At 33.2% G+C, this 21,743-nt stretch overlaps 2 protein-coding genes across 7 annotated transcripts in view; one reads left to right on the plus strand and one right to left on the minus strand.

Moving 5' to 3' along the window:
- IFT74 (intraflagellar transport 74) overlaps window positions 1–21,743 on the plus strand; it is a 78,137-nt gene that overhangs the window by 9,798 nt on the left and 46,596 nt on the right. For 5 of the 6 annotated variants that reach the window (XM_060153516.1, XM_060153520.1, XM_060153519.1 and 2 more), the window contains 5 exons: window positions 983–1,031; window positions 2,619–2,717; window positions 2,884–2,944; window positions 5,320–5,379; window positions 6,693–6,754. In XM_060153516.1, coding sequence (XP_060009499.1) covers window positions 983–1,031; window positions 2,619–2,717; window positions 2,884–2,944; window positions 5,320–5,379; window positions 6,693–6,754 — 331 coding nt within the window. The remainder of the gene's footprint in view (window positions 1–982; window positions 1,032–2,618; window positions 2,718–2,883; window positions 2,945–5,319; window positions 5,380–6,692; window positions 6,755–21,743) is intronic. The other variant, XM_060153522.1, reaches the window with a different exon arrangement.
- LRRC19 (leucine rich repeat containing 19) lies at window positions 11,976–15,517 on the minus strand. The gene is made up of 4 exons (XM_060153515.1): window positions 15,437–15,517; window positions 13,675–14,188; window positions 12,828–13,016; window positions 11,976–12,304 (listed from the first exon to the last, which is right to left on the minus strand). Exons 1-4 carry the CDS (start codon window positions 15,515–15,517, stop codon window positions 11,976–11,978), a joined length of 1,113 nt encoding a protein of 370 aa, XP_060009498.1.

Consider the following 21,743-nt stretch of genomic DNA (forward strand, 5'->3'; position numbering starts at 1 on the left):
TGTTTATGTTTAATATTATTTAAAAACAAGGGTAGAAACATACTACAATTCTATAGAGAATTCATCAAATTTTATTATTGTATTAATTTCTCCTTTAAAACAGAACCAGTATCATTTAAGATAGTAATTTTCTACTTCAAAGCCTTGTGCGAAAGAGTTCTGATTGTTACCATCATGCACCACTGTCTGCTGTGACTTTTGCTCTTACCTGTTCCAGTTTCTCATTTCCCATTCTAGTGAGACATTCTCTCCCTCTTCTCAGTATAGACCTCAGTCAGTACTCCCTAGCCGTTTCTCTCATGCCTTGCAGGGCACTTTACCTCTCTCAAGGTTTGGGACATTTAACCTAGGAATACTTTTTTAGTCCTACTGAAATGTAAGATTATGTTTCTTTCTAAAAAGTCTCTGAAAAAAATTATGTAAAATCATAATATCTTGCCTACATTGAGAAATTTGTAGTCTAAATCTGCACTGTCCATTATGATAGCCAATAGGTATATGTGGCTATTTAAATTTAAATTAATTAAAATTAGGTAAAATAAAAATACACTTCCCAGTAGCACCAGCCATATTTCAAGTGGTCAGTATTCCCATGCAGCTACTTTATTGGACAGTGCTGCCATAGAATATTTCCATTGTTGCAGAAAGTTCTTTTGGTTAGCCCTGTTCTAGACCCCCTTAGACCCAGTTTCCATTCAGCCAACCTGACCTGTAGAATCCACTGTTTTTGTTTTTGTTTTTGTTTTTTTGAGTCCATTGTCCTGACACTCTTTGTGGTCTTAATTCAAGCTTCCATTATGTCATGATGCTAAGATATTAGTTCTCTTTTCTATTTCAGTGCTTCTTCCTTATTTTCAGATTTATTGGGGCATTTGTCAGTATTATTAGAGAGCTGTTGAGTGTAATTCTGGTTGTGCTTTGGATTTGCTATTTTGGTGGCATTTTCAAACTGAACACTAATACTTAAAAAAATGTTTTTTAGGTCCCCAGAGGCAAATTTTAGACAAATCTTATTATCTTGGGCTTCTTCGGTATGTTAAATACTTTTTTTCTATGCATGATCATGAAGTTTTAACTACGGTACTTATTAAGATAATTAGGTTGTAAAGCAATTATACTCCAATAAAGATGAAAAAAAAGATAATTAGGTGTCTGTTAATTCCTAAGAATTTTGTATTCTAACATCATTTTTGGTTAATTTGGCTGTAAATAGATGTCATCACAAAATGTGGTGATACAGTTAGGCTGAGGTTTTAAATTTTATGTATTTGAATGTATGTGAACTATATATTTCAAGTTCACTGTTTTTCATTTAATAATAATAATCTTTTATGCTTCTTTCACTAGTTATTCTGAAATATATTATTCATACATATATGAATAATATATTATTATGTATTAATGATATCTGTATTAATGGTAAAATATATATGCTTATTTATAATAAGCATATATGTATTAATATATATGTATTAATGATAAAATATATATGCTTATTTAATATATTTAGTACAGAGTTTTAAGTAGGTATGTATTTGGTCAGTTGCTATAAATGTGGCCTAATTTTAATTAATTCATAAGCTTTGTTATATATCTCTAAGTATGCAGCTCTAAATTAACTCTTTTCTCTTTCTATACCTACCTTTTTCTCTGCTCAGGTGTCCTACTTTCTTATCTCCATTTTTCCATTACACTTTGTTTTCTTGTTGGCTCATCCTCTATATCTTCTTTCTCTCTGACTTGCATTCCATTTAATGCATCCTTGTATCGTGTCCTGAAAGCTCTGTTTTCTTTCTTAGTCCTTCTTAATTCTTTTGTTGTTCAATTACCTGAATCCTTTTGATTCTCAAACTCCAGAAGGCAATAGGAGAGGGGTAGGTTTTCTCCATCTGTCCTCAAAGTTGACATCAGTAAGAAAGATAGTGAGGCCATCAGTTGAATAGCATCTTTTGATATCCAGCCACTTTTTAATCAAAAGAAGGGAAGGTGATAGAGCTGTTTCTCATCATTGCATTGCCTCTCTTCTCCAGGATTTGTGCTTCTGTATTAAAAAATAGTTTTACCTATTTGTGTAGTTGACTGTAGAGCAGTGGTTCTCAGTTGGCAGTGATTTTGCCCCCCAAGGAACATTTGGCAATTTTTAGACACATTTTTAGTTGTCATAATTAGGTTTGGGGGGTGTGCCACTGGCATCCAGACCAGAGATGCTGTTAAACATCCTACAGTGCACAGAATACCACCCCCCTACCAAAATATTATTCAAAGACCTAAAATGTCAACAGTGCTGCTCTTGAGAAACCCTGTCCTAGAGGGTAGCAAGAGCTGTAAGGGTGACAATTAGGTATCTACTTCTGTCTTAGATTGTACCAGTTTGCCCAGGTTTCCATACCAGTACTGTTTCATCTTTTTTAATAAATAGAGAACCTGTATCAGTTTATCAGTTGGGATATACCTCCTTAATCAAATAAGCCACTTAAATTGTTTTTCTTTTTTTAGTGAAATTTCACAAAACCATTTATATTATTGTTACACATTTATGAAAAGTTTGTTTTGTTTAACTAGAGAGACTGTTTTCTGGATTGGAAGTATTACTGACTTTTTAATTTCTTTTCACTTAGAAGTAAAATAAGTGAACTTACAACAGAAATCAATAAACTTCAGAAAGAAATAGAAATGTACAATCAAGAGAATTCAGTATATTTGTCATATGAAAAGAGGTGAGTAATTTTGCAGTTAAAGTATGCAAGATATGTTTTTATTATGAGTAACATTTAATGTAGTATGTATCAGGAGTTTAATACTGAATTTGTAGTTATACATAATATTCATAATGTTCATCTGCCTATTTCTGTATTTATGAATGTTTTTATTTTATGTTTCCAGAGCTGAGACTTTAGCTGTTGAAATCAAAGAGTTTCAAGGACAACTAGCAGACTACAACATGGTATTTGTTCTTTTCTGAATCTCTTTTGAATATTTTCATTGTTTTTTACCAGTTTAAAAAATGTTATTTTAAATACCAAATAATACATGAATACATGCGTAGTGAGAAAGATTGAAACCATAGAAAGTGTAGATATTAAAGTTTCGCTTTGCTTTCTCCCTCCTTTCCCTCCCCAGAAATAATTTGGCTTAACAGATTGATAAGTATTCTTCAAGCCTTTAAAAAAAAAAAAAAAGAATTTATCAATACTTAAAAATACAGAAACATGCACACATTTTTTCCCTAACAATGTTAAAATAATAATTTTTAAAGTAGATAAAATTTATTGGGTACTAGCCATGTCATTACTTTAAAAATGTTTTTGTCTTTCTATGGAGTGTTGTCATCATGAAATTTTAAAAATTTAATTACTTAGTCCACAAATTACCTTCATCAGTATGTTTCATTCAAAATACAGTGTTTGCCTTCTGTCAAAATAGAGTATCTAACATAAACATAGTTTTGCTTCCTAATGTAGACTTCCAGAAGATGATTCCTAATGTGGATTTACAAAAGAAATGATCCCGTTGGCAGTGTTGATTACTGCCTCAATCTTTGGGGTAATCTTGGCCCCATGAAAATTTCTAGTGGCAAAATTTTCTTCCTTCCTACTCTGTAGGTACTTTAGGCAGCAGTGGTCTCTGGACTTATTGAAAACTTTTATCTCACTTCTGCAACTAAAAAATAGCATTACAGGGCTTCCCTGGTGGTGCAGTGGTTGAGAGTCTGCCTGCCGATGCAGGGGACACGGGTTCGTGACCTGTTCCGGGAAGATCCCGCATGCCGCGGAGCGGCTAGGCCCGTGAGCCGTGGCTGCTGAGCCTGCGCGTCTGGAGCCTGTGCTCCGCAATGGGAGAGGCCACAACAGTGAGAGGCCCATGTACCACAAAAAAAAAAAAAAAAAAAAATAGTGTTACGCAAAATGAGAAACATGCCACCATAATGGTTAGGTAAATTATGATATACCTACTTGATATTGTTACATTGTACTCATAAACAAAATTTCTCTGATTATAGTATATTGTAATTTTCACATTTGTTGGACTTTATAATCCATAATATTCTGTAAATGATGTTCTGTTCTAAATATGAGAAAAACAGTTTTTTTGTTTGTTTGTTTTTGTTTTTGCGGTACACGGGCCTCTCACTGTTGTGGCCTCTCCCGTTGCAGAGCACAGGCTCCGGATGCGCAGGCTCAGCGGCCATGGCTCATGGGCCCAGCCGCTCCGCGGCATGTGGGATCTTCCCAGACCGGGGCACTAACCCGCGTCCCCCGCATCGGCAGGCGGACTCTCAACCACTGCACCACCAGGGAAGCCCGAAAAATAGTTTTTTATAAAATATAAAAAAACATTAGATGAAAGGGATTTTTAGTTGTACTAGAATGCATTAGGTAAGTTACTTAATATAAAAATATTAATAACATGTAAAATATGCTGTTTGTAGGTTTTTCTCTGATACAGAGAAAGCAGTTAGTTAGCCAGATATCTAACATATAGTAAGGTCTCAATAAATATTAGAGCTCATTAGCACTTATTATTCATACCACAAGTGAAAACGTGATATATAGTAATTTATATTATATTAGGAAAGCTTAGTCTTTTAAAATCAATTACATCCAAATAGTTTGCTTTTAGTAGCCTCCTGTTCAGATTCTGGCTCTACAACTTGCTAAATTTCTGTATCTGCAAAATGTGGACAAAATATCTACTTCATAGGGTAATTGTGAAAATTAAGTGAAATAATACATCTAATAAGTTCAGAACAGGGTTTGGTACAAGGTAAATAGATAAATATGTTTGCTATTCCTGTCATTGCCTAACTCTTTGAAGTACGCTAACTAGTGTTCTGTTTGTGCCTTGCCCTGTTTTTTTTAAAATTTTTTTTTTAATTTTTAGAAGACCAAGAAAATCATTTTACATTTACACTGGTGTAAATTTGTAAATCCGTTAACACTCCTCCCCCCTGAAAAAAAAAAAAAAAGAGAGAGAGTGAGAGATCTTCCCCCAGATTTTGTCTTCTCAACATCCTTCTTTATAAGCTCAGACATCTTTTCAGAGCAGACAAAGCTGTTTGAGGTACGATCGGCAGGAAGAGTAGTTCATTACTGCCTACTTTTCCACCCTAAAGACGTAGTTTATTGATTGCCGTAATTCATAGTATATGCTTACTTAGATAGCTCAGTATTTGTTTTTGTCTTAGAATGTAAAGTACTTGGAAGTATTAATACTTAAATGACTACTCATTAGTTGTAAGATTGAATACCTATATTATGGATTACAGAGAAAATTTATGAAGACTAATATAATATGGTTTTTTTGTACTTTTCTTTTTAGTTGGTAGATAAACTTAATACCAATACTGAAATGGAAGAAGTAATGAATGATTACAACATGGTAAGAAAATTTATAAGTATAAGCAATAGATCTACATTGCCTCTAAAACAAAGCATTTATATGTAGAAATAATTTGATAAAACCTTATGTACCTTGGAGATAGGTATTACTCTGATCCTAAATACTACTGTTATAGTTGAGTTCCTTTAGTTGCTCTTTTAAAATTTCTTCCTGTTGGTTGGCTCTCCCAAGTGGATGCTTCAGTGTCTTTCTGCAAGGCTGTGTTTAAACTGGTCTCTCACTAAGCATTAGTTAGGGAGTCCCGTCTACATATATATTAGGTATATAATATACATAATATATATTATGTATATAATATACCTAATATATATTATGTATATAATATACCTAATATATATTATGTATATAAATTAGTTTCTATATAAATTAGTATATATATATACTAATTGTATATAAATTAGTTTGCAATACTTCTGGTTTAACATTTGTGCAAATGGAGCTGAGTACTCAATGAAGAGTTTTATTAGAAAGGGAGAAAATGAATAGTTACCATATGATGCTAGACATAATACTACTTTTGATTAGTAAATGAGAATTTATGTTCAGTGGTCTTGGATTATTTGATAGAAAACAGTAAAATGATAATTGCTAGCTTAATTGATTATAAATATTTGGAAAAAAATAACATACAACTTATAGCATAGTTTATAATTTATTTATACAATCAAAGACTATTTTATAAAAGCATAGGATTTATAAAATGACTTTTCTAAATTGGGATTCTATTAATAAAAGCAATGATAATGTAGTGAAATTATTCTTAGCTTTAAAACACAGGAGAATTCCCAATTTAAAAACTGTATTTTTAATGCCAAATGTAAAAAAGTAAAATCTTTGTGTTTTCTTAGTTTTTTGGGATGGGTCCAAATTCTAGGCTGAATATGCACAGGTAGAGTCAACTAGGAGTACTCAGGTAAAATCCTAAATGATTGAAGAATGCAACTTGCATTGGGTGTAAATTTAACATATTACTAATCAACTACTGAATACTTAAAAAAATCTTGAAATTCTGTTTACATTAATGAAGTTTACATTAGATTACTTGACAGATCAGTAAACAGTGAATATTTTTGGTGTGAGATTACAGTGCCTGTGAAAAAGACCATTTATTTGTATTTGGTGTTTGTAGTGGTTTGTTAAATGAAGCATACTGTATTTTTTAAAACTTTGCCTGTGGCATTATGATTATTATAATAATCTCTAATTGGTTCATAATCAGAACAACCTTTAAAGAGATAGTTTGGCCTAATGGTAATTTTTATCAATAACTTTTGTGTTAACTCTTTATTCAGCTTAAAGCTCAAAATGATCGAGAAACACAAAGTATGGATATTATATTTACTGAAAGACAAGCGTGAGTACACTCTGTTTAGAAATCAAACAGATTTATAAGTGACTTGTATAAGGTAGTTTAACTTCTGAGCCATTTATTTCTTTACAATTTTGTTAATTGGCTTTCCCTGATGTATTTTTTATTTTAAAAAGTTGAATATTTGCAATACAAATTGTATTGTTTATGTATCTTATCTTCATTCAGAGAAATAAAATTTCTACGTCTTGGAGTTTAAAATCTATGATGGATAAGAACATTTTCATCTCTACCATTTGCAATTTTAACTTCAACTCTTTTTTTTAAAAGATTTGTTTATTATTTATTTATTTTTGGTTGCGTCGGGTCTTTTTTTTTTAACATCTTTATTGGAGTATAATTGCTTTACGATGGTGTGTTAGTTTCTGCTTTATAACAAAGTGAATCAGCTATACATATACATATATCCCGATATCTCCTCCCTCTTGCGTCTCCCTCCCACACTCCCTATCCCACCTCTAGGTGGTCACAAAGCACCGAGCTGATCTCCCTGTGCTATGTGGCTGCTTCCCACTAGCTATCTATTTTACATTTGTTAGTGTATATACGTCCATGCCGCTCTCTCACTTCGTCCCAGCTTAATGCGTCGGGTCTTAGTTGCGGCACACGGGATCTTTGTTGAGGCATGCAGGATCTTTCATTGCGGCATGCAGGCTCTTCATTGTGGTGCACAGGCTTCTCTCTAGTTGTGGCATGCAGGTTCCAGAGCACGTGGGCTCTCTAGTTTATGGCACGTGGGCTTTAGTTGAGGCACGTGAGCTCAGTAGTTGTGGCACGCAGGCTTAGTTGCCCCGTGGCATGTGGGATATTAGTTCCCTGACCAGGGATCTAACCTTCCCGCCCTGCATTATAAGATGGATTCTTTACCACCGGACCACCAGGGAAGTCCCTAACCTGAGCTTTTTAACTAATTCAAATTATGAGATTTAAGCCCCAGTCTAATGAAATGCACATTATTATTCAGTGGGCTATTTATGTTATTTCATTATTTAATTATTAATTGATAATTAGTTGTTATATTAGTAATCTAATCATAGATGTAGATTATTTGTGCATCTTTATATATAACCTGGTTAAAGACCAAATACCAAGTAACTTTGAGTTTCGTTATAAGGTAAATGTGGCAGTGACAGTAATGACTACAAAGATAATAAATGGATGTAGTGTAGTTATCTTAGCCCATTTGGGCCGCTATAATAAAATACCATAGACTTGGTTACTTATAAACAACAGGAATTTATTGCTCACAGTTCTGGAGGCTGGGAAGTCCAAGATCAAGGCACCAGTATAGTCCTATTCTGGTGAAGGCCCTCTTACTGGTTCATACCTAGCACCTTATCAAGGTATCATCACATGGTGGAAGGGGCTATGGAGGTTTGTGGGATCTCTTTTTTTTTTTTTTCAGTACGGGCCTCTCACGGTTGTGGCCTCTCCCGTTGCGGAGCACAGGCTCCAGACGCACAGGCTCAGCGGCCATGGTTCACGGGCCCAGTCGCTCCGCGGCATGTGGGATCTTCCCAGACCGGGGCACGAACCCATGTCCCCTGCATCGGCAGGTGGACTCTCAACCACTGCGCCCAGGGAAGCCCTGTGGGATCTCTTTTATAAGGGCCCTAATCCCATTCAGGAGGACTCCACCCTTATGACCTAATCACCTCCCAAAGGCCCCAGCCTGCTAATACCATTACCTTTGGTGGTTAAGATTTCAACATATGAATTTTGGAGGGACACAAATATTCAGACAACAGCATTAGTTAACATAATTATTCTTTATCGACTTTTTGATCTTAATTACTGTCTAAAGCAGTGCAAACAGAAGATGAGCTATTTTGTACATACTAATACTGCACACATTTTGTTCCATAAACTTATCAATATCGATTTCCTTGAGAGCAAGGATAATAATTAACCAAAATTATGTAACATCAAACATACTGTCATATTACCTCTGCATGTACAGTAAATATTTGATGAAGAATAGGATTTTAAATATAAGGATGAACTATTTGAAAGATAAATGTAATTTTCTATTGATGAAAAACAAAGGAATCTCATTTTCTCCATCTATCATTTGATGCTACTGTAAAGTGCTATCTTTTTTTTTTTTTTGGCTACACTGGGTATTAGTTGCGGCATCTGGGATCTAGTTCCCTGACCAGGGATTGAACTCAGGCCCCCTACATTGGTAGCGCGGAGTCTTAACCACTGGACCACCAGGGAAGTCCCTAAAGTGCTATCTTAAAAATTACAAATATACTGGAAGTCTCTTCCCTTTTACAAAGAAAATTCCATATTCATGGTGACCAAGCACTTACTTGAAAACTTCCTTTTGTTGTTGTTCTGGTTTTAGACCATTTAGCAAATATTTATCATTTACTACATATAAAATACTTTCCTAGGTACCTAAAGAATAAGAAATAATAAGCTATACCCTGTTGAGGACCTTATATAGTTTAGAACATTTAGGTCCTCATTTATTTCATCATTTATCTGAAAAGTTATATGATACCCAGGTCAGATTTATAAATATTATATGTAAATGTTTTATAGATATTTTATCCAAAAAGATAACTCCCAGATTATAAATTTAAGAATTTCATAGGTTTTTATGTCTACTTGGTTCATTTGATTAAGGAAAATGTTCTTAAAATAAGGTACTTTGTCCTGAAAATGTCAGCAGTTTCAAAACTTAATATCTGTAGTTTGTAACTAAGGCTGAGTGAAATAGGTTCTACTGACCCTTTAACAGGAAATTTAAATTAATAACAAGTTATTTTTATAAAGTTTATTTTTATATATCACAGGATAGATTTATTTCATGTGTTAATCAGATAGCCAACATCTTAATAACACGAGACTTTATCTTGACTCTGTACATTCAAAGGGAGCAGGAAATGTCATACCTTGAGAAAGCAGGTATAAAAATCTTGTTTTTATTCTCTTCTCTTTTAGTACCACCATTTACTGTGGTATGAGACCATCTAGTTTATTATGGAACACCTATTTTTAATAAATTGGTTATAGTATATAGCTTCAATATGTTACTATGACACCTGTGGCTTTAATTCAGTTTCATGTGCCTGCTTGAACTAATGATTCTCTTCCAATTCTAATGTCTACAGTTTTCTAGTTTGGTGTTAGCTAAAATCATTTATCCGTTAAAAATATATGAAATTATAATTTTAAACCCATTTATTTTTCTTTGTTTAGTCAGATATCTATTGAATACCCAATATTTAATTATAAGAGGCTTTTGAATGTAAGAGATGAAAGGTAGTTTTTGCTCATTCATAATTATATTTCATTTTACTACATTTCTCAAATATGAATATTTGCCTCAAATTAAGAAATGATATTTTGGTAAAATGATAGATTATTTAGAAAAAGATGACTTTTATTTTTAAAGTTATCTCGCTCTTATAATTGAGATTTAAAACCATAACGTATAATTTACATTATCTGTTAGGAAATATTACACTTAAAACATTTGTATATTTTATTGAAAACATGTTCCTATAAATACAAATACGCATTACAAATGAGTCAGTTCTTTTATTTCACAGGGTATATCATCCAAAACAGTTTTTATTTTCCTCAGTAGACATTTGAACTGAATTTACTATTGATATAACCTTAAAAATGACTATTTTTAGGATATAATGTACATCTACATTATTTTTAGTCTCTTTTTTCTAAGAAATTATCAGGTATGTACATGTGTTAAAAACTTTATGTTATAGAGAAATTTCAACATACCCAAAAATTAAATAGTGTATTATATTCCTATACACCCATCTCCATCAGCTTTTATCCAACCCTGCTCCATCCAGACCACTAGACACTGTTGCCTTCCCTGTATAATGATGAAGAAAATTTAAAACCCCATATTATTTAATCCATAAATATATTTCAGTGTTTTAGAGATATTCCTTTCTCTAAAAGATATGAATACTGTATACTAAATTTCCTCACATATGGAAGGTAAAAATGATAGATTTTGTTACAGTTTTTAATGCCACTATTTGCATTAAGTTGTTAAAATTATGATTGTAGCCAATGGATTATAAGGAATTGGCAAATAATTCACTTTAGACTCTTCCTATAATAGTCTCAAGGCCAGTATTCTTTGGACCATTGTTGTCCTATGAGGTATTAGCAGCCATACATCAAAGAAAAGATTTTGTTGTCAAGGAAGTTTGGCAAATTCTTAATATTTCGCTCTTGAAGAGCAGAGAGCAGTTTAGTAAAGCCTTGGGTAGGTCCTATAGTAAAGAAACTTGTTTGACTTTGTTTAAACCCAGTATTTCCTAGTAATTCTATAGTAGTTTGTCCATGTACCTTTTAATCCCCCACCCTGTAAATACTTCTGAATGTCTCTCTGGAAATTAATGTTCTAGAAGACAATTTGGGAAACATTGCTCTATCTACAGCATGGCAAAGAACTGACCACGGACCAACTGAAGATTCCTCAGCCACAGCACAGAATCATTTGAATAAAAATCTAAAGAGAGGCAGAAATAGGTATTTTAAAAAACAAGATTCATAGATGATTCCCACTTTGGAAGCCACCATATTATTCAATTGTGACAGTCATACATTTTGATGACAGTCTTTCTTTGTAACAAAAATCAAGAGATTGTGCCTGGACATTGAACCTGTGCTTTAAGTCGCTACTAAATTTTCAGAAATTTAAAAAAATTAAAAAAATTTAAAAAGCATTTTCCAGTTCCATGAATTCATTCTATGGGCATAAAATCAACCTTAGCGTGTTGTCAGTTTAAACTATCTCTGTTCTTCACTTTGACTTGTGATAAAATTCCATAATCTTTATTTCTTTACTGATTCCAATCAGTAAAACTTTAATATGTATTACATCACATATCTGACTAATATGAAAATCTGTTCATTTTAATTAATGAATAATTTACTTTAGGCCTTTTCCTACTGTTATGTATGGTCCCCTGAATACTGCTGAGAATAGTAATGCTAGTATTTTAACTGTTAGCTAACAAGGAGTGGCAGTTACTGTATTTGGACCTACTTGCACAATGCCAATGAGAAGAGCATAATTTTATGATATATATGTGTGTTGCAATTAATATGATGGTCTACTAGCTATAGTTCAGTATGTCATGTATCAAAATCTCCACGTCTAAACTGTGAGTGAGCTGTTAACATTTTTTAAAGAATCAAACATTGAAAGAAATTAATTTTCTTCATGTAATTCATGAGTATCTATGTATTTGTCTTCAATAAACCCATCATCATCTACCACAAATTGACGTAGTTGTTCAAATATTACTATAGTTTCTTCGGAGCTTGTGTCTGGTATCTGTGGAGGAGGACTTGGGTTTCTGGTAAAACTATCTTCATAGGTTTCTGCTTCATGCTCTTCCAGGCGATGATGCTTGTAACTAAGCAGAAAATTATACCATACTGGACATTTGATAGCAATTGAAATGAGGAGTGAAGTCATCAGTACAGTGACTACCACACTGACAAGAAAAGTCCAGCTTTTTCCTTGAGATTCACGTTCTTAAATGGAATACCGAGAAAGAGAGGGTGGGGGTAGTTTTGTTAAATTGACAAAAATAAAATAATCATAATTACATGTCCTAATAACTCCCCAATATTGGTATTAGAAATAAATGTACATAATCTTCTTTAAGCAAAAGTTACTAAAACTGCCAAAAATAAAGATATTTCATAGTGTGGTGAAAGAATACCTTTTTTCAAAATATCTACCTGTCTTTGCAGGTATTGTTTATCCGTTCACCTAGGAACATTATTGATTTATACCTGTTAAGAATTGTGACTTAACTAGTTAATACCAAGACTCAGAGAAGTTAAATATCAATAATTTGCATAACGGCATTTGACTGATAGCTAGCAGAGCCTACTTTAGAAACCCAGTGTTTTGTCAGTCTTTTCTTGGGTGGAGGAATTGTTCTTTTACATAGTTTCTAGAAATTTAAAATACAAAAAAATAATGAAAACTATCTCGATTTATTTGGTATGCTATCCTCAGCAATATTATTATTCAAAACCAGTACATTACCTGAATTTCTTGTTAAGTTGTTCAAAAAACTATTAAATGTTGAATTGCTAATGGACTCAAAATGAATGTAAAGATCTTCAGTTATAGATGAAGGAAATTTTGAGTAGCATTCAGCCTTGTAAGGTACTGTTTTGATATTGTAGCACTTCAGTGTATCCGGATAGCTGCACATGGTGATGTTCTCATTTTCTAGTAAATTAGAAAGAATAAGATTTATTATGGAAAATAATATTATTATGGTTAATAAATTATTATGGTTAACATTTTATAATTTTTTATCTAGAATTTTTTGACATATTTATCTGTCATCATTAAAGGTATTATAAAAAAGAAACTGTTGTATTTGCCTAGCAACACAACAAGCGAAATGCCCATTTCTGTTTATGTTATAAATGTAGCTTAAGTGCAGTATCTGTTTATTGTTTAGTTTGTCTGTGTTAGTAATGTAAAAATGTTATGATTTAGATTATGGTGAACATCTGGAACATGGCATGTAGTTTAGAAAGTGGGTCACCTGTTTTCACCTACTCTCTGACAAGCTATCCTAAGAAAAGGAAGTGCTTTTAAAAATTAGTCTTATATATCGAAACTGCAAACTTAGTATACAAAGTGACAGTTTCATCTCATATATATAGAACATTTAAGTTTCTTTTCTTCTTTTTCTTTTTTTCTGGAGAGGCAGAGGGAGAGCTTGTACTCAGCAATTTCTTTTCAGTGTTTCTTCTTGTTTCCCTTAAACAGGAAGTTTCCTTTTCTTTTAGACATGAAACAAGAGACTTTTCTGGGGTAGAACAATCCAAAATCAATCACATTTTGGTTTTGACTAATTTAAATTATGATTGCTTACCTAGTGTCACATTCGATGTGTTCAACCAGTTTTGCAAATTCAGTAGACTACAAGAGCAGTTCCACGGATTTCCGTATAAAATTATGAATTCCAGATGAAACAGTTGTGGTACATCAAGATAGCTTATCAAATTGCCTTGCAGATTCAATAGTATCAGGCTTTTTAGAGGCACAAATATATCATGATTCAGTTGAACTATTTTGTTTTGGCAGAGATATAACTGTTTTAGTTTATCTAAGCCTGTAAAGGCACCCTGTTGAATTATGTGGATGGAGTTTCTACAGATATTTAAAATTTCTAGATTGGAGAGGTTACCAAAACTATTATTATGTAGGATAATGACATTGTTCTCAATCAAATAGAGCTCGGTGAGTAAAAAATATGTCTGTAGAACTCTTGTATCTGTAACATTCAGAGTAATTTGGTTATAACTGAGGTCAAGTATAGTAACATTTTTATTGATATTTGCTGGAATCAAAGCATAATTCTTTGCAGTGAAATTACATTTGACTTCCTAAAAAGAAAATTAGAAATGCATTAATAAGGAAAAATGCTAGCAGAATTTCCCAAATTTTCATATGCAGGCAATTAGACATTAGAAGGAAATACTTTTAGAAAAAAATCTACTATCTAATCTTTTTTTTTTTTTTTTTTTTTTTGCGGCACGTGGGCCTCTCACTGTCGCGGCCTCTCCCGTCGCAGAGCACAGGCTCCCGACGCGCAGGCCCAGCGGCCATGGCCCACGGGTGCAGCCGCTCCGCGGCACGCGGGATCCTCCCGGACCGGGGCACGAACCCGCGGCCCCCGCATCAGCAGGCGGACTCCCAACCACTGCGCCACCAGGGAAGCCCTACTATCTAATCTTTTTATGTTAAAATATGAAAAAGGTAAAGCAAATACTTTTTTTTTTATTGGGATGGAATGTTGAAGATTAAGGAATTCTGATATATATAATTGAGGAAGGAGATTGTAGTTTGTCATACAAGTATCTTCCAACTGTTATTAAATAATCATTACAGAAAGAAAATATTGGTATATTACCATTTATATATGTGGAAATAAATGGTAAATAATAATTCTGTTAACTTATTTAGTATTTCAGTGTGCAAGATTGACATTTATAAAGAGAAAATAATGTAAAAATGTAATTTTTAAAAATCAGAGCTACCAGCACTACATCTAGGACTATTAAATAATTAAGAAACAATATTCAATATATATCTCTATAGGGTTAACAGCTCAAAATTTGGTGTTTTAAAAGAAAATATCTTGTAACAGAAATTGAGCCATGTGTTGAATTTAAAGAGTCAGGCAACAGGAAGAAGTGCTTTCCTTATGTGGATATAAATCCAAAGAAATAGTTCTTGTTTTGACTGTTTTTGTAGTTGAAATGTCCCCCAATAATAATAATAATGTAACAACAGCAATTTCCCTCATAAATACGTGGTTTTTTAAAAAGTTTCCTACATTTTAAAGTGTGTTTTTTATGTCTTAACTAATCTCCGGTTTTGTAGTGAAATTTTACGTATTTCTCCTTTTGTCAGCTTTTAAAGAACTCAGTTTTTTAAAAAATGAAGACCGCTTTTGTCAAATTAGAATCTGGCTCAGAGATCACATGTTTTGAATATACACAGCTAACTAAAGAGTTTGTTTTGATAGCTTGCTTTTTTTATTCTTTCTTTTATTGCCTTCAATATTTTACTAAATCTACACAAAGTGTACCTTTGAAAATATTTTCACTAGCTTGATTGTAAAAACTTACGGTTTTAGACGTCTGGCTTTCGTCTGATAACAATAGCATGGAGAGTGGCCAAAACAAGATTGTGATGCTTGTGATTTTCATATTGCAAGCCTGACAGAAAAGAGAGTATTTATATCTCATTAGGAGACTAGAACATTAGAGATTTTTTAGGACATTTTGATTTCCATTTTTCTCCTTTTAAATCTATTTTTTCTTAAAATATATAAAATATGAAAGAAGTAAATATCCCTTCACCCTCCCTGCACTCTAATCTTAAAAAACTGGAAAGCTCCTGGGGAGAATGAAAGACAGTAATTTTCAGGGTGTCTTTTTAGTTCCTAGATCTAGTGAAAGGAACTTTAAAACAATTGAAGTGGTTGTACATTTTAAAATTTTAATATATGTGCACAAAAGCAAGTCCAGAAGGATATATATTTATGTATATATACACGTTTAAGTATATGCTTATATTGCTACTTCTTGATTTTTCAATTTTAGGCATTATCTATTGATACTATCCTTTGACTTAACACTTTGGGAGATGAGAGTCCTCAGCTTTCTTTCAAACACTCCCTACCTTCATCTTCAATGCATCAAATATATACTTACTGTCTCTTTACTCTCCGAGCATAGTCACTTGTAATTTTGGTTAGATGAGTACTCAGTGTTTATCTATCAGGAATGTATAAAGCTGTCAATGACTGAGCCCTGTTAACAGGATTATTATTCTGTTCCTGCACACTGTTTTTCCTCTAATTAATTGTCCTGGTTTTCTTTTCATGTGCTTAGGGTTTGTTTTTTTTTCTCACTAATTTATACCCAAACTCTCCCTAGCAAATCTCTCAATAGTTTATGTATATTAGATAGTTTAATTTGTTTCATTTGCTTGAAGAAGTCTCTCCCAGAGCCTGCTGCCATGCTCTGATCTAGATGAGCTGATCACTAGGCCCTCTACACAGCCGTTGACTTCCACTCTGCTTCCACCCTCATTGTAAAGACTCCCTTTTGCCCTTGTTACTGGATTCCTGTTTTCTAGAATGCCCTGTCTTGGATTACTGCCTTTTTTCCATGGAGCTTCCTGCAGGAGCTTCCTGAGAAGGTCCATAGAAGAGAATTTTTTTTAGACCGTGAAAGATATTTTGGCTAGAAATAGAACTCTAAGTAGGAAATAATTTTCCCTCAAAAGGTTGATGGCATTGCCCCATTGTCTTTGGGTTTCTAGTATAGTCGTCCCTCAGTATCAGCAGGGGATTGGTTTCAGGAGTCCCTACAGATACCAAATCTGTAGATGTTCAAGTCCCTTACATAAAATGGTGCAATATAATGAATACAGTGGACCCTTCATATCCACGGGTTTTACATCTGTGGATTCAACCAACCATGACTGTATTACTGTTGAGAACTGTGATGCTATGCCGTTCTAATTCTTTATCCTTTTATGTAACTTGCCGTTTCTTAACCCCAAAGCTTTTTCTTTGCTCTACAATATTATATAGTTAGAGGTGTACAGTATAGTGATTCACAATTTTTAAAGGTTATACTCCATTTATAGTTACTATAAAACATTGGCTATATTCTCTGAGTTGTACAATATAGCCTTAATATGGATATTCTGAAATTTCATGATCCTTTATGAGAGTCTGTTTTCATTCATGAAACTGGGCAGTTGGTGGGCACTTTCAATCTGGAAACAATGGGAAATTTTCTGAATTATTTGATTGATGGTATTGATAATTTTCTTCCTCATTAAAAAAAAAACAAACCTCACTTCTCTTTCTAGAACCCCCTTAATTAGGTGTTGGATCTCCTGGTATGATTTTCTAATTTTTTATGTTTACTCTTCCACATTTCATCTCTGTGTGTTTTTGCTCTGCTTTCTGGAACTTTATCATCAAACTCTTCTGTTAAAGTTTTCTTTTTCCTGTCATCTTCTTAATTCTGAAAATTACTTTTTTAGTATACTGTGGTATGAATATATTTTTCCTTGTTTTTTTCTTGTATCTCTTGTTTTCTTTTTCCTTGAATAGCCTTTGTACTCTCAAGTTGTGTTTTTCCAGTTTATTTTTATAAGTATCCTTTATGTTAGAGGTTTTCTTTTGAACTTTGTGTATCTGTTAATATTTGGTTTAGGACTTACATATAAGAGTGGGAAACAAAAAAGCTGATGGGAAACTGTGCGTTTGTGTGGTTCTTATTAACTTCGCTATTATTTTTTGGCCATGCCGCATGGCCTTTGGGGTCTTAGTTCCCTGACCAAGGATCGAACCCGTGCCCCCTGCAGTGGAAGCGTGGAGTCCTAACCACTGGACCACCAGGGAATTCCCAGTTCTTATTAACTTTAGATCTTACTGTAGAGTGACCTTAATGGACTGTTTTTTGGGGGAATCCCTAAATGTCATTATCTTTAGATTGTTTCTCTTGGGCTGCTTGGATTCCCCAAAATGACATTTTTAATCTGCCTGAAAAGGTGAGGCCAAGTAGCCAGCATTCTGAGAGCTCAGTGGTGGAAAAGTTGAGTTTACCTCAGTAATTAGTATGTAAACTTTAACTTACTCTCCCTGCTTTTGGCATAACGTCCCTGCAGTCACTTGTGCCTAGTGCCCAGATTCTGTTTGTTTTATTTTCCCCAGAGCAAAAAACCAGAAGCCTTATTTTTCTGCTTAGGTAGGAGAGGACCTTTACCTGGCTGGGCAGTGTCAGGGAGAAAGACTTTCAACTATGTTTCAGCCCCTCCTTTTCTACTTCTAGAATATCTGGTACTGCCAATCTCTGGGCCGTCTAGGGATTCTGCAGTGTAAATCAAGTGGCTTCTCAGCTTTCCCCACTGCTGGCTTGGGAGAATTTTGCTTTCCCAGTCAGTTTGCCCTTAACTGTTAGCTTTCTAGTTTCTAGATTTTATTGCTGTTGTTTCCTCTTCCATTCTTTTTGTCTTTATGAGTTTATATACTTCAAATTACCTTTTATTTTCATTTTAGTAGGGTTTTGGACAGGAGTCAAAGTTAGTGGGTACATTCAACATGCCATGTTTAACTGGAAACTGCCATTTATTTCAGTAATTCTTCTTACTATAAGTACTTTCCATTTAGTCATTTTATTCATGACCTTGATATTTCATATTTTTATTTCTGTTTTGTTAAAGTCAACATTAGAAACTGCTGCATAAAGCAACTATTCTCCAATAAAAATTAATTTTAAAAAGATCTATTAAAAAATAAATAAATAGGGACTTCCCTGGCGGTCCTGTGGTTAAGACTTGGCCTTCCAATGCAGGGGAGTGCAGGTTCAATCCCTGGTCAGGGTGCTAAGATTCCACATGCCTTGCGGCCAAAATACCAAAACAGAAGCAATATTGTAACAAATTCAATAAAGATTTTAAAAAATGGTCCACATCAAAAATAAATAAATAAATAAGAAATAAATAAGAAACTGCTGCAAACAAATGATCTGTTTGAAATGATATGAATATGTCCTGTTACTATCATCCTTAGTGGTTAAAATTTAGTCTTTTGAGCCTTCTTATTGCACTTGTTACAATTAGTTGCTTATGATTTTTTAGGAAAATTTATTCCACGAGAGCAGGAGGTAAGAAACTACTCGGTGAGCAAGATTCATTTCAAGTTACTAAAGTCTGTTGCTGCATTAGCAATGAGGAATTTATTGTTATGCGAGTACTGGTCTATTCTAGTTAACTTCCTCATTGCCTTCCATCTGATGATCTGTTTATGTTTATTCCTTTTCCACTTTCTTTCTTTACATGGCTAAATCAAAGTTTGAAGAAAAAGCCACTGTTCTCCTAGATTTTACAATTTGAGCGTAGATCATAATAGAATCCCTTTTAGAGTCAGAAATGAATTCAAGCTATCACTTATTCCAGACCACTGCCTACAAAAGGAGATCCCTAAATCATAAATAAAAGGTAGTTTACCCGTATTTAGTGATTTCTAGGAATAAGTATGCAACCTCTCCAGTGGCTTGTTTCAGTATTTCTCAATGGTGTAGTGAAATTCTTCCTGATGTTTTTGTAGGATGCCCATGTGGGTAGGGCAGTGGTAAGGAAAAAGAGCTTCTTTTTTTTCCCCAAGAAATAAATAGGATAAGGGTGAATAAAGGAAGCAGATAGGCTACAAAGAAAATTAACTAAACTAAAGAGTTTATGTGGAATAGAAGCAGCCGGAGAAGGTAATGGAGGTCAGGTGGGACTGTGAGACTTGTGAAAATGGAGACAGAGGATTGTCTTGTATTTATTATCTTTATCATCTGTGTTATACTAATAATTGTCTTCTCCAGTATGCTAAAGTGAATAAAATCGTAAGGGTTGGAAAAGGAATCTTTTTTTCCTTCTATTTGATAAATTTTAGAGTTAGAAACTATATATACTTAGAGCTTAAGATAGATTCTGTACAAGAAAGCAGTCAATAGATCTAAACCATTATTAGGTCTAAAGCTATGAAATGCATTGATTGAGCCACAAGGTCCATGGGGCTTTTCGTATATTTGTACATGTTTTGAGAGGGGAAAGATTGAAAGATGGGGTAGGTGGATGTTGACCATCACAACACTAAATAGACAAATCCTTAGACAGCAACATTTGCTAGCTTTATTGGCTATCTTGAAGACATCAGATTGGCAGAATAACTAGCCAATAGTTTATGCAGAAATTGTTCTTGAGTCAGTTTACCCTATTTAAAAAGTTGATTTAAAAGGAAACAGCTATTATTGCCTTTTTCTCCCTTTGGATTTTTTTTTCGATTTGATATTTATTTTGAAATGATATGTGGGCTTGAGTTTAGTGATTAAAAAATAGAGAATAAATGGAATATCAGTTTTTTTAAAAACTATCTTACAAAATTAAGTGCCCTTTTATATAGCCTATAACCTATATTACAGAAAAAAAGATTTTCACAAAAGGAAATGGTAGATATTAAAAAAGAAACAATGTTCTTCTTAGTGCAGTTTCAAGTACAAGTTTCTGAGAAGTTTTTGGTCATGTACTTTATATGACTATTATATACCATGAAATAAAAAGATATTGCAATTATTTTGGTTTTGTTAAATAAAATGTATATACTGTAATACAGTTTTGTCATTAAATATTTTAGATATTTATACCAGAATTCAATGTATTTGGAGTAAGGTATTAATAATTCACAATTAACTTATCTCTTGTAATTTTATAGAACTTCTTTTTTCAAACTTAAAAACTTTTATAATGGAAACTATCAAGAAAAAACCTCTAAGTAGGATAGTCATTGCGTAGTTTCAACAATTATCACCTGGTAGTCAGTCTTTTTTCATCTTACAAATTTGTTTTTAAGTTAATATCACTTCAAAATGCTCTGTGATTAACATATTTCAAAATAAAAAGATCTTATAAATTTGATTGGTTAGATGAAACCTTTTTTTTTCAAAAGAAAAATAATTAATTTTTATTACGTTTTCAATTTATTTGGGAAAGATTTTTTGGCCATGTCCCAGGTTTATATTTCTAAGGTAGATCTTGTGAAAAATACAGTCATATTTTCTTCTCTTTCATCACTTATTAGAGACAGAGATTTTTGTATAGACTTAACAAGTTTAAATATGATTTCAAAAAATTCATCAGTAATCACTGAACCTATAAATATATAGGATCTTACCTTTCCTTTTTTCTTTTGTCTCCGAGACTGGTGTGTAAGGAATGTACTCTCTTTCTTCCACACCATTAAAAAAAAAAAAGTATGTCATATGATTTTATTTCACTTTGTTTTAACCTTTGTACCGTGAACAGGTGGAAAAAACAAAAAAGAAAGAAACTAGACTTCCTTAGCAAAAGATTGACTAGAAGAATAATTTCTTAAAGTCATCTTTGACTTTTTCAGTGTAACAACTAAGGTGGCTTGCTTAACCTTTGTGATTCTTAATCTTAGAAAATTTAAATATTAACAAATTTACTTTGTGAGTTAAAGTATATAATATTGAGAATGCATAATTTGAAAGATACATTGCTAAAGTGATTTAAGTGTTGATCCTAAAGGTACTTTGTATTTTGAAAGATTCAAGTTGAAAAGGTTCCACCAAGTTTTGTATTCCACTGAGTTTCAACTTTGTTGTTTACTCATTTTTATGACACCATCATTGGTAGTTTTACTGCCAAGTTATAACAGGAGCAGACTGCTCAAAGCATCAAAAGACCCGACCCTTGGCCATTACGTGACCTTCAAAAAAATCAGTTACCTTCCTTGTGCTTCCTTGTGTAACTTCCCCTCTGTAAAATGGAATACTTTACAACATTAGTTCCCATCTAACTGTAGTAGATATATCAGGCAAAAACATGGTTAAGATTCATTGT

This window comes from Lagenorhynchus albirostris, chromosome 7 (genome assembly GCF_949774975.1).
Source record: "Lagenorhynchus albirostris chromosome 7, mLagAlb1.1, whole genome shotgun sequence".
Classification (NCBI taxonomy): domain Eukaryota; kingdom Metazoa; phylum Chordata; class Mammalia; order Artiodactyla; family Delphinidae; genus Lagenorhynchus; species Lagenorhynchus albirostris.